General features: G+C 38.0%; 2 protein-coding genes across 4 annotated transcripts in view; one reads left to right on the top strand and one right to left on the bottom strand.

Moving 5' to 3' along the window:
* Positions 1 to 3186: 3186 nt before the first annotated feature.
* Positions 3187 to 10348, top strand: tmem175 (transmembrane protein 175). Of its 2 annotated transcripts, none has more exons than XM_079815136.1 (10): positions 3187 to 3514; positions 3730 to 3768; positions 4066 to 4163; positions 4264 to 4315; positions 4433 to 4468; positions 4624 to 4707; positions 4826 to 4990; positions 6772 to 6853; positions 7703 to 7844; positions 8029 to 10348. In XM_079815136.1, exons 1-10 carry the CDS (start codon positions 3314 to 3316, stop codon positions 8696 to 8698), a joined length of 1569 nt encoding a protein of 522 aa, XP_079671262.1. In that variant the 5' UTR covers positions 3187 to 3313; the 3' UTR covers positions 8699 to 10348. The 2 variants fall into 2 exon arrangements, with proteins under 2 accessions (XP_079671262.1, XP_079671263.1); XM_079815137.1 differs by having other exon boundaries at positions 3242 to 3514; positions 4826 to 4936.
* Positions 6339 to 13254, bottom strand: part of cds1 (CDP-diacylglycerol synthase (phosphatidate cytidylyltransferase) 1) — a 41166-nt gene continuing 34250 nt past the window's right edge. The window contains exons 13-14 of one of the 2 annotated variants that reach the window (XR_013816373.1): positions 11821 to 12241; positions 6339 to 6504 (exon numbers count right to left, since the gene is read on the bottom strand). Coding sequence is in view for 1 of the 2 variants with exons in the window: in XM_079815138.1 (XP_079671264.1) it covers positions 12106 to 12241 (136 nt within the window). In the remaining variant the exon portion in view is untranslated. Of the gene's footprint in view, positions 6505 to 10109; positions 12242 to 13254 lie in introns of those variants that run through there. The other variant, XM_079815138.1, reaches the window with a different exon arrangement.

Genomic DNA, 13254 nt, shown 5'->3' with positions numbered 1-13254 from the left:
TTAATATTATGTAAAAGGGATGGATTATTATTAGAACAAAATACGTGGGCTTGTTTGTACGTTGATATGCCGAGATATGAACGCATGCCTGGTTGCAGGTTCTAGCTGACTGTACAAAAATAGTTTTTAATTGCTGTTTTGACAGGTAGGCAGGTTGTGCTGGCATTAGTTAATATAGACAAGACATGCAGACACAGTCCCTTTAATCAGTGCACCGGCTGGTACTTTGTGTTGATTTGTTTAACAGGCTTCTTCCATACAGTGATGAATAAGCTATGCCAAATCAATAGAATAATTTAGGCTGTCACTGACAACACTCATTATGTTTTTAATGCCCTAGTTTAAAAATGTTATTAGTAGTTATCTATTTGCAAAAGTTATTTATTTTTTGAAATGGCATTCACATATTGTTTTGAGGAGGGTTCCAGATGAGTCTGAGGGGCTGTTTACACGATTCCGTTTTCAACTAAAAATTGAAAAAGTAGGAGAAAACGTAAAAGAAGATATTTGGAAGAATGCTTGTAACCAAACAGATCTCGGCAGACATTGACTACCAACCCCATCTAGTCAACATTCTTCCAAATATCTTCTTTTGTGTTCAGCAGAACAGCAGTTTGAAACAATTTGAGCGTGACTAAATGATGACAGAATTTTCATTTTTGGGTGAACTATCCCTTTAAAAGTGTGCAAAGCTCTAAAAAATTGTATTGGGTAAAAATTGTCATGTCATTTAAAATGTTTTGTGGACAGTGGAATGCCTTGGACTCAGCAAGAAAAGAAACCAAATAATAAATCTGTCCATTTCATACAAGGTAGTCATTCATAAATGTGCTATATGTAATTTTGACCTGTTATAGATTTGTTCTATCATCTGTCAGGTTGTTTTTAATCTGCACTTGATCATTCTCTCAAACAGAACAGAACTCATCTCTCCACTTCACTTCACAATCCATTTAGCAAAGAAACTACAAGGATTGACCGTCCTGGCATCTCCTGCACTGTAAAGAATTGCTGAAGTCTTGCACAGGCACTATACAATAAGGTTTCATAAGGTGTTATTATAGCGTTGTGCTGCTGTAATGCTACACAGTTCTGTTGAGTTAGCACAAAAACAACATGCCAGCAGAAAGCAGTGTAATGTAAATATGGTGGTAAAGGTATCAATGTGTTATGTGAACAACAGTTTAACAGTTACATAGTTAAACCCAATGTTTAGCTCTGAAAAAATAAACCTGGAATTTTATGTAAAAGCACATTGTGTGCGACAGCTTTAAGAAGGCAATAATTCTCTGTCAAATATTATTTAAACATCAACAAAACAAAGCAGAACAGAAAGGCATTGAAACATTTAATGATTTTGGATATGTCACTAATTTGTACTGAATAAACTAAATTAATAGTGTAAACAGATGTCTCCTTAGAAAGTCTTTACATTTAATTAAGAAGACATTTGGGGATATTTCTTTTAATTATTATTATTATAATGCTTGTAAAAAAAAAAAAGCATTGCTGAGTGGTGGCACATTATTCACAGAGGAACAGATGGATATGCTGCCATTAGAGAATTATGCAGGTTAAATTGATTAGCTTTATTTCAAATAAAGATGAAGATTAGACACAGACAGATGGATGGATGTCTTTGTGGAAATATTTATTTGGTCACACTTATAATTTTGGAATATATTCAGGAATTGATTGGTTTTCAATGGAGCTATTATTAATGGATGATCTGTTCAGACTCTCCTCCTTAATAATGATTTATTTTGAAATTTAAAGAAATAATCTGTGTTCTCTCACACAAATGCTTTGTGCATGTGTGCATGAGCATGTATAATGTGATATTTGGTTACAGTTATTCGATAATGAGAATGACTGACTGTTAGTTGCTAGGTTACTGTTCCATTCTGTAAATGGCCACTTTGATTGAAATTCCATTAAAAACAAAAGAAGCCCTTCTGTTGCTGCCTCCCAATGTTTTGTTTGGGATTGTGTTGATTTGGGGGTGGACTAAAATTGATCACAAAAACAGACCGATTCTCTCCTCTCTTCTTCTGTTTCGTCCTATCTCTCAAATGAGCAGGATTACAAGAGCATGTAATCCCACTGTGTTGCGCCTCATGCTTTGGATTCCTCTGAATTCTTGCTGTGACACAACTGTCATCTGTGGCGATGCAAAAACACACATTGTCATTCATCTTTGAAGTGCAGAGTTGCTATGCAAGTAAGTGCAGGCAAATTCTGCTGCCTTTATTGTAATGCCGAGTAAAGTATGGTAAAAACATAAAACTGTCTATGAAAACTACAAGTTTGCCAATTATTCGGAAACTGGCAGTGATAGCTTTTGTGATTTGATGTGGTCTGGCTAGCATGGTCAGGTTAGTCCTTTTTGCCATCAAAGTAAACAAAGTTTTGTCTCCCTCTAGTGGTAGTTTGCCATTCTGTTTCATTCATGTGTAAAATCCATAGGTAAAATCACCTGGGACGATTAAACGATTAAATTTACATGTTGATTCATATTGAGTTAAAAGATATTTTGTGAGAAAATGAGAGAAGAAAGAAAATTGTAGAAATGGTGTTATGGTAAACAAACACCGCAAAGAAATGCGCATGCGTACAGCAGTTTGCGAACGTCACTTACTTCTCCTTACTTATTGATATTCCCTTTATATACATGATATTTAATCGTGTAAAAATGTAATGAATTAAAAAAAAACATTACGGGGTTAATCTAATGTATATAACTGTGAGAAATCGACACTCTCCCGGGAAGCTATTATTTATTCGATTAATTCGCCATTCATAATAATGCGGGGTCAAAGAACCGTTCATAAACGATTCATTGGCACATACATTTCAAGTTCAGCTTGTTTCACCCCTATATTTACCTAATAAAAGCATATATCCATTTAGAAACGAAATATTATTGTAAATATTTACATTAAACAATACTGAAAGTTATATTAAATGGCAATGAAGTAACCTAACCGAACATAACCCAACATACTTTTCCGGTCAGTCAAATCTTAAATTCACTCCAAATATATCGGTTCTCTGATCATCACGAAAAATACCACTCAGGCCGTACACATAGACAGTAAAAGAAAGGGGGCCGTACATCAACGAATTGTTCAGTCCTGGTTCATGAACCGGTTCAGTTAGTTCATTAAAAAGATCCGATTCAAATAAAAGATTTGTTCACGAAACAGACATCGCTTACTTCCGGTCAGCTGATAATGAATCATCGGTGTTTGCAAACAAATCTACAGTGGCTTCATGCCTGCACCGTCCAGTGACACCACACACCGCCGCGGTCATGGGAGAAAATGAAGAAAGCGAAATAATCGAGCACCACGATGACGAGGAAATGGAGAAGAGACGGAAGCCGAGGAATCACTCGAACTCCTTTCTGGAGAGCGTGTCGTCCTCGGAGAAGGACGGACACAGCAGCACACAGTCCTCACACCGCCTGCTCGCATACAGTGATGCGCTCATCTCCATCATCGCCACTGTAATGGTGAGGAAAACTCAGTGAGCCTTTAGACTAAAAGGATGCGACTTGAATTCGCGGTCTTGAAGGCACAATTACATTGATAGATGACAGATCGTATATGAAAAACCCCTGTCATTTTCTATAAATCACCTTTTTCTGGATTCCATGAAATCATTGGTTTATGAAATATATGCATGGTTGAAACGCCCTAAACGGGTTATGAATATTTGTGTTCACAGATACTGCCTGTTGCACATACAAAATTTCAGGATAATGAGGTAAAACGAAATTGTATAATATAGCCTTAAAGAGACAGTTAACCCAAAAATGAAAAATCAGTCATTTACCTATTAACCCTCATGTCGATCTAATACTTATATGACTTACTTTCTTTTGTGAAAAATCAAAAAAGTATGTTGCCTTGTACATGTGTTCAAGAGAAGTCCTATGGGTTAAGAACAACATGAGGGTGTATAAATCATTTTAGGGTGAACTGTTCTTTTAAAACAAAATACAAATGAAAAACAATTGTGTATGTGTTTATCTCCTAACTGATATGATCTCTCTATATGCAGGAACTGAAACAGAGTATTCAGGCTTTGCTCACCACCAAGGTTGCTGTCTACTTGATGACTTTTTTGATTGTCACTGTTGCTTGGGCTGCACATATCCGGTGAGAGCATTCAAGCGCTACAGTCTATCTAGTAATAACTTCATTTAACTGCTCCTTTTATTCATTTGCATAGAGATTTAATTTAAGTATTTGTCTTCAGGTTGTTTCAAGTCATTGAACGCATTGATGACACTCTTATACTGCTTAACCTGGTGAGAACGCCAACAAAAGTATTGCCTAAACTTTACAAGAATAAATGTAAAGTAGCTGTATTTTAATTTTGCAAGCGTGTACTGACTCTTCAACTTCTAATTTCTATTGTATTTCAGGCATGTATGATGCTTATAACCTTTCTACCATACACAGTGAGTCATTCCACTCATGTTTGAAAGATTGCATAGATCAGCACAATTTGACGATGTTGTGCTTCCCTTTTGCCTCCTTTTATTTTTTTAAGGGAAATAGTGATATCTGTTCATGATTGTTTGTAATGTTAACTTTATTCATCTTCTTCTCATAGTTCTCTCTCATGGCAACATTCCCTAATTATATTCTTGGCATCCTCCTCTTCTGTGCTTGTGTCATGGTGATCGGTTTAATTCAGGTAAGAGTGTGTGTGCATGTGCTGAACAACATTGCCGGCATAAGATGCATTGAGATAACAATCTCCATGATGTTTAACACTGTTTGGTTTTACAGTCATGTTTTATTTGTGTCCATAGTGCTTGATTGTCTTGTATGGATTCAGCCGTCCTTTCCTACTCAATGACCAGATCCAAATGTCTGAGAATCAGGCTTATTACAAGCAGCACATCCTCAAAGTCATCATGAAGGTTCCTATCATGTGCCTGTTTGCCAGCATTTTTTCAGTTATCTTCTTCCAATTGGTACGTGAATTTACCCTAAATTATATATTAGTACAACTTAAGGCAGCCATTCTTTTTAGATATAACAAATACATTTACTTAAATAATATATACACTGGTCAGGCATAACATTATGTCCTAATATTGAGTTGGTCCCCCTTTTGCTGCCAAAACAGCCCTGACCCATCGAGACACGGACTCCACTAGACCCCTGAAGGTGTGCTGTGGTATTAGGCACCAAGATGTTAGCAGCAGATATTTTAAATCCTGTAAGTTGCGAGGTGGGGCCACCATGGATCGGACTTGTTTGTTCAGCACATCCCACAGATGCTCGATTGGACTGAGATCTGGGGAATTTGGAGGCCAAGTCAACACCTCAAACTCATGCTCCTCAAAGCATTCCTGAACCATTTTTGCTTTGTGGCAGGGCACATTATCCTGCTGAAAGAGGCACAGCCACCAGCCATTAGGGAATACTGTTTCAATGAAAGGGTGTTCATGGTCTGCAACAATCCTTAGGTAGGTGTCAAAGTAACATCCACATGGATGGCAGGACCCAAGGTTTCCCAGCAGAACATTGCCCAAAGCATCACACTGCCTCAGCCGGCTTGCCTTCTTCCCATAGTGCATCCTGGTGCCATGTGTTCCCCAGGTAAGCGACGCACATGTACCCGGCCATCCACATGATGTAAAAGAAAAAGTGATTCATCAGACCAGGCCACCTTCTTCCATTGCTTCGTGGTCCAGTTCTGATGGTCTCGTCCCAACTGTTGACGCTTTCGGAGGTGGACAGGGGTCAGCATGGGCGCCCGGACTTGTCTGTGGCTATGCAGCCCCATACGCAACAAACTGCAATGCACTGTGTATTCTGACACTTTTCTATCAGAACCAGCATACACTTCTTGAGCAATTTGAGCTATAGTAGCACGTCTGTTTGATCGGACCACACGGGACAGCCTTCGGTCCCCACGTGCATCAATGAGCCTTGGCCGCCCATGACCCTGTCGCCGGTTCACCACTGTTCCTTCCTTGGAGCACTTTTGTCAGATACTGACCACTGGAGACCGGGAACACCCAACAAGAGCTGCAGTTTTGGAGATGCTCTGACCCAGTCGTCTAGCCATCCCAATTTTGTCCTTGTCAAACTCACTCAAATCCTTACACTTGGCCATTTTTCCTGCTTCTAACACATCAACTTTGAGGACAAAATGTTCACTTGCTGCCTAATATATCCCACCCACTAACAGGTGCCGTGATGAAGAGATAATCAGTGTTAATCACTTCACCTGGTCATAATGTTATGCCTGGTCGGAGTGTATGTGTGTGTATATATATATAATTCACGAGCAAGGACCACGCCACAACTATGAATGTTGGAGAATTATTTATTGAAGAAGTTAGGGATGAAAAGGGAGAGGATGAAGGGGATGGTAGTCAGGCTGATCTGGGCAGCTGGTGTTGGCGGCCGGGAGACTCAGAGTGGGGGCATCATCTGAGTTAAATGTAGGCTGAGTGATTAGGACCCCCCATACAACCTGAAAGGGAAGAGAACAGGGGATGGTAAAGATGGTTGAATGGGTGAGAGAGGGTGGGGAAGGGAGGGTTCGAGAGAACGAGACAAACCGTACTGTAAGGGGCGGCCCGATATAAGAAGGTTTTGAGAAGTCAGGTGATTGGTTAAGGCGTGGCCCTGCTCCCAAACCTCAGTTAACTCCATTTTTTTAACTTCAAATTGTTACCTTTTTATATATATGTACACCGTTTAAATAATCATTTTTATTTATATATTTTTCCTTTGGTAGTCCTACGTCATTCTGGCTATTGTCATATTCCTGCCCTACATCTCTGAGTGTTTAAAATGGATCCGGAATAAAGCCATCGGTGGTAAGATCAAAATGTCACAACACTTCACTCTCTTATTCTTACAACTCAAGTGTTTTGTCACTGTTTTAATACATACACTGCTGTTCAAATGTTTGGGTTCGGTTCGGTTCAGTTTTTTTTTTTTAAAGGTGTCTCTTATGCTCACCAAGGCTGCATTCATTTGAAAAAATGCAGTAAAAACTGTAATATTGTGAAATATTACAATTAAAAAAATATATATGTATTTTTAAAATGTAATTATTTCCTCTGATGGCAAAGCTGCATTTTCAGCTTCATTACTCCAGTCTTCAGTGTCATGTGATCCTTCAGAAATCGTTCTATTATGAACTAATTTGGTGCTAAAGAAACGTTTCTTATTAACATCATCAATGTTAAAAAAAAAACAGTTAATAAACTGCTTAATATTTGATGCATTTTTTCAGGATACTTTGTTAAACAGAAAGTTCAAAAGAACAGTATTTAATTGAAATAGAAATCTTTTGTAACATTATAAAGGTCTTTACTGTCACTTTTGGTCAGTATGATGCATCTTAAATTAGGGTGACCAAACGTCCTGTTTTCCCAGGACATGTCCTGTCCTGGCCCTAATATAACAATTTTCTATCCATACAGAGGGGGCATACTTTAAATATATTGAAATTAATAAGGAATCTTTGAGTAAACTTCGAAGTATTTTTTATTTGAGTATCTCATTGCCGGGCCGAGTTTTCTGGTTTTCGGTATTCAAAATATGGTCACCCTATCCTAAACAAGTAGTAGGAATTTCTTTAAAAAAATCTTACTGATCCCAAACTTTTGAATGGTAATGTAACTGTAATCTGCATTATATCACTTTTTCAATAAACTCAGGTCAGACAGTCCAGGAAGACAGTCCAGATTCAATGCTCTTGTACACCTATCAGCCCAGTGAACCTCTGAGTAAAGAGCGAGTGGAGGCGTTCAGTGATGGGGTGTACGCAATCGTAGCCACACTGCTCATCTTAGACATTTGGTTTGTATTTTACTATCCTCCAAAGGAAATACGACAGTTTTGTTTTTGTCATTGCTCGATGGGACAGGCTACTAGTTGTGAAGTTGCACTGTGCTTCTCTTTGGCAAATCATTTTAAATGTCAAAGTTATTTCTCAAAGGTAACAAGTAGATTTGAGAGCTTAAGAAACTGTCTATTTCCACAGCGAAGACAACGTGCCAGATCCGTCTGTGGTGAGAAAGGATTTCAACAACAGCCTCATTACTGCGCTTCAGGAGTACGGCCCAGAGTACCTGGCTTACTTCGGTTCCTTCGCCACCGTCGGGCTGCTTTGGTTCGTTCATCACTCTCTCTTCCTGCACGTGACAAAGGCCACGCGCCTCATGGGCCTCTTCAACACGTTCTCCCTGGCCTTCGTGGGCGGCCTGCCGCTGGCCTACCAGCTCACGCACGAGTTTCCCCGAGGCTCCCGCAATGAGCTGGAGGCCGTGCAGATCAGCTGCGTCATCATCTTCTTTGCCGGCCTGTTCCAGTTAGCGATATGGGTGGTGGCGCTTTTCACGGAGCGCGAAACGTTGCACCCGTACGTGCGCTACGGCGGTCGAGACCACACCTTCATGCTGGCCAAGCTCTCGCTCTACCCCTGCGTGGCGCTCGGGACCTTCTTTCTCACCTGCATCCTGAGCCGCTTCAGCGCGCCCATCTTTCACATGATGGAGATAGGTGTACCGTTCGCTTTTCTTTTACTAAGGCTTCTGGTCCGCGTGGCGCTGGCGCTACTCCGATGGCTCTTCTGTTCCGCGAGGAAGGATTTGGATCGTGTTCCAGTAGAGGAAGAGGACTCCCAGTTGCCTATTATTGATTTAGCGACTTAGCAGTGAACGGAGAAGAAGAAAACACCTCGATGCTTGACCTAAGATCAAGGCTAGCTTTCCGACGCCATTGTTTATAATTAATGCTGCAACTGACAGCTTTGTGCTGTAGAAGGCATCCGTATCGGTCAGATCTCTCCAGTCATTTAGTAAAGACAGTGATTGATGTAGAGTGAGAAGCGATTGGTCTTCGTCATGAGGAGTCTTCAGTGTCATAGCAGTGGTCTGTGGAGGGCGGAACAGTTTTTTTCTCCTTACAGAAATACACACGTTTTTCAGCCTCACAGTTTTTATTTAACACTGCTTGTTTTCTTATATTTGAATGTGAATTAAATTAGCTGGATGTTTTCACTTATTTCAAACAGAAAGAACTACAGAAATTAAGACCAGGATAAGTTAAGGATAAGTTTTTTTTTACTTAACTTCTTGTGGTGTAAATGAGGACGTATGAAAAGCTGGGGCTTTATTTATAAAATGTGCGTACACTAAAATCCACACCAACGTTCATATTTATAAAAACAGTCTTTGACGGGGAATAGTGCTTAGTGCCACGTCAGGGTCTGAAGCAGACATACACACTTTTTTCCTATGCCGCTAAGCATTCTCAAGTAAAGCGTTTGGACGTTGACTGGTGCTCTTTTTTATGTTAATTTTATTCATTACAAGGTGGAAATCTGAAACCATTCAGCTGCGCACAATTTCAAAATCATTTGCGATTTTATAGATTTCACATCTGGAAGAGCGGCGTACTCACGTTTTTTGTGCATACATTCGTTCTCTGAATCAGACGAGACGTACGCACATTTGAGAAATGATCGTAACATTTTATAAATGAGGCCCCCTGGAGTTGGGTGGAGAGCAGCTGTAGGTTTGTTTGTTTTGCGGTTTAATGGTGGCTTCCTATTCTGATGGAGCTGTGATTTCAGGTCTCGGCTGGTTCTGGTGGCAGAAATCTTTCAAATAGCTGCATGAACGACCAGAACATCATGCATATAGGTCGAGGCAAATGCTCTGTCAATGTTCTGCTCATTTTATGTGACAATGAAACCAGTGATGCACCTTATAAATGCAGTCGGTGTTGCACTTTACAGTCTGATCTGGATGGAGCATGTGGACATCAAGAAAATTCAAGATGCATAAGCCATAAGAGGTTGTGATTGTTTTTTGTTTGTGGTGTTTTTTTCATCTAAATGTTATTACCATACTGACTGCAAGATGTTATGTAAAATGCACTTGTTAAATATTTGAATTGCCATTTTAAGTTGTTGTTGATTATTCTCTTCACATTAACAGTCTGCTGTTTAACATTAAACAAAGATACAATTTTGAGAATAAACTCTCAATTGCTGCTTGCAGAAATACTGTACTCTTGGTGGAAAACTGAAATCATGTAATAAATGTGACCACAGTGAGAGTAGGTCAAAAGTTAAGTTTATTCACCAAATATAGCATTGCAATAATAATAACAGTAATATAATAATTCGTTCTTTTTCCCAGTATTGCCCATAATTTGTTACTTTGTTTTCTGTTAAATATCTACTGCTGAAAACTTACGATTTATACTTAAAAAAATTCTGAAAATCAAACAGACATAAATAAAGGTTCCCGTTTTTTTTCTTTTAAACAATGAATAACAAACCGTGACAAGTAATTAAAAAAAAAAAAAAACATTTTCTGTTAAGCTTCTGAACAGTGTAAGCTTACACAATATTATATATTGGGTAAGATGATAACTTAAATTGTACAGCAGCGCTCAAAACAACTAAATTTCTAATACAATTGTGACATCCACAAAATAAGCTATAGTCACCTGGAGGTGGATCTCTTTTTGGTCTGATAGGATTCATATTTTTTACAAACACAATATTCTCACATGACTGCAAATTGTCTTCACAGGACAGCAGATGTGAAGGAAAAAAACATGTAAACCTATTGCAGACAGGAATGATTAAGGTAAGGGGTCACAAATCACAGGTTTTTAAAAAATATTTTACAGTACACACAACTGGTCCAAAAACTACACTACAGAGTCCCCGATGTGCAAGGTCATGGGTTATTACAAATCCTTAGTTAAGTTAAAACCTGAAAAAAGTTACGACCAAGTATAATGTTAATTTTGTTCATGATTTAATTACCATAAATATCTAATTTATTCAATTGGGTTATTAATCTGTTACGGGTTCTCTTTTGTAAGATTGTAGCATTTGATGTTATTTTAATCGTGTAATATTTAGTTTAGTTTTTTTCACAGCAAAATTGACAGTGCTTTGGTAAACGTTAACTAAATTAACATGAAAATTCAGGTTTTTAAAAACAAGAGCAGCTAAAAACAATATTGCAGGGAAGATATTGTAAAAACAACATAAAACGCATATAAACATCACATTACTGTTTGTAAATCTAAGCACGTTTACATTTTTTTTCAAATATTGCTCAAAGCACCAGTGCTTTTTGATATTAAAACCTGAAAAGCTAATTGAAAACCGTTCAAAGAGAATCTTTCGACTAGCGTAGATACAGTGCAACTAAAACGAATGGTCACGTGGGAAACAGCAAATCACCTTCTCAAAAAGTCTGTTTCTCCCCAAAAAAAACAACCCGCTCAAGTTATTCTCCACCCACAGAGAAGTTTAGTCATGCTGGATTTAAGAAAACAAGTCAAGCTGAGGTCTTCTTGCATATCATTTTCATAACTTACTATAATTTAGAATATGTTAAGCCTTATATATTATTATTTTAATAAATGTATAATCTCTCTCTATATTTGATCTTGTATATCATATCTATGTACAATAATACATATGATGATATGTACACGCTCAAAAGAGTTATTCTAGCGCTCGCACAAACACACTCAGTAATGGCATGGAAAAAGCAGTAACAGTAGGACTTACGGACATGCTTCGGTTTTAGTCTCACTGTTTTCTAATGCTTTGAGTTTAGGACCCCTGTTATAAATTAAGCTCATTTAAATGTTAACCATGAGAATGATGGCATCTCGAAAACCTAAAACCACCACCATGAGTTATTGCATTCCCAACGCAAATCACACGCGCATATTTCAGGCCACAGTCACTATCAAAATCAGTTCAGTGATGGCACTCCGCTGCTATTCATTCACTTACCATGTGCTTGGACCTTTTGTTTTGCATGTTTGTTGACTGGAAAACCTCTGATGTTGATTTCCCAAACAGTGACTCTGGTTAAGAGAACCATGTCGCCCTCTCGTGGTTAAGTCTGTAATGGGTTAAAAGTGAGAGTTTGGTTTGCAGCAGTCGTCACACTCTCTTATTGTACGGGAGCTCCTTCGGTCGGTTGGGAGTGTGCTCTTGTGATCACAGTCATGGGTGAATGGTTACAGAGTTCAACAGGACATGAACTGTTTTTGTCTGCTGTGGTGGAGTTGTCCGTCATTGGGCTTCCTCCACAGCAGGGGGCAGCATGCCCCTTTCTCGCAAGTGATTGCGCAGCGTGTTGAAGATGCTGAGTTGCTGTTCTGGTTGCAGGATGAGCAACTGCTGTAAGACCTTACTAGGGTTCGGCCCCCTGGGGAAAGAGAAAAACGACCATCAAAACGGTGTCAGACATTACTTCATTACAGGAAAACCCAATACGGAAGTGCTGATATCTAAATCTAATGCCAAACAATACAGTTACTTCTGCAATATATCAGAAGTTAAAACATCTATACATTTCTATTATGACAACTTTCAGAAGATGGATATGACAATGTTCATGTATTTGGTCTCGTCTCTTGTTGGAATAGATCTGCTATGCTGCTGCTGATAATTTCTGACCCCCTCAAAATAAGATGCATGTAAATATGAAGATACATTTCTAGCTCTGACTAATTTTAAATCCCAAGTTTGGCCACCCCTGAAATGGGTCATACCATTAACATAACCATAACCTGAGCTGTTGAATTAAATACGCTATAAAACTCTAGAACCTATAAGAACATAATCTGTAACAAAAATGCATATACACAGTTCAATTGAATGATAACATTTGCCCTCTTTAATGCTGTTAAACTGAATGTATGAAGCAAACTGTTTGCTGAAAATATCCAGTTAACACTGATATAGGAGCGTGCAGTTTATCTGTGTGTATGCATTTTAAAATATATTAAAATAGAAAATAATAATGTAATCATTTCACAGTATCACTGATTTTACAGTATTTTGAACAAATAAATGCAGCTCTTAGTCTTTCTATATAGTCTATATCTATCTATCTATCTATCTATCTATCTATCTATCTATCTATCTATCTATCTATCTATCTATCTATCTATCTATCTATCTATCTATCTATCTATCTATCTATCTATCTATCGCTATTAAAATGAATCGTGATTGATCGCATCCAAAATGAACTGTGTATAATTATTATGTATATATAAAAACACACGCACCATGTATATATTTAAGAAAAATGTTATTTATATATATATATATATATATATATATATATATATATATATATATATATATATATATTTTTTTTTTTTTTTTTTTTTTTTTTATTATATATAAGAAATTATATATACAGTATATACA

This window comes from Gobio gobio (assembly GCF_949357685.1).
Source record: "Gobio gobio genome assembly, chromosome: 4".
NCBI lineage: Eukaryota > Metazoa > Chordata > Actinopteri > Cypriniformes > Gobionidae > Gobio > Gobio gobio.
This window is presented reverse-complemented; position numbering and strand designations above follow the sequence as displayed.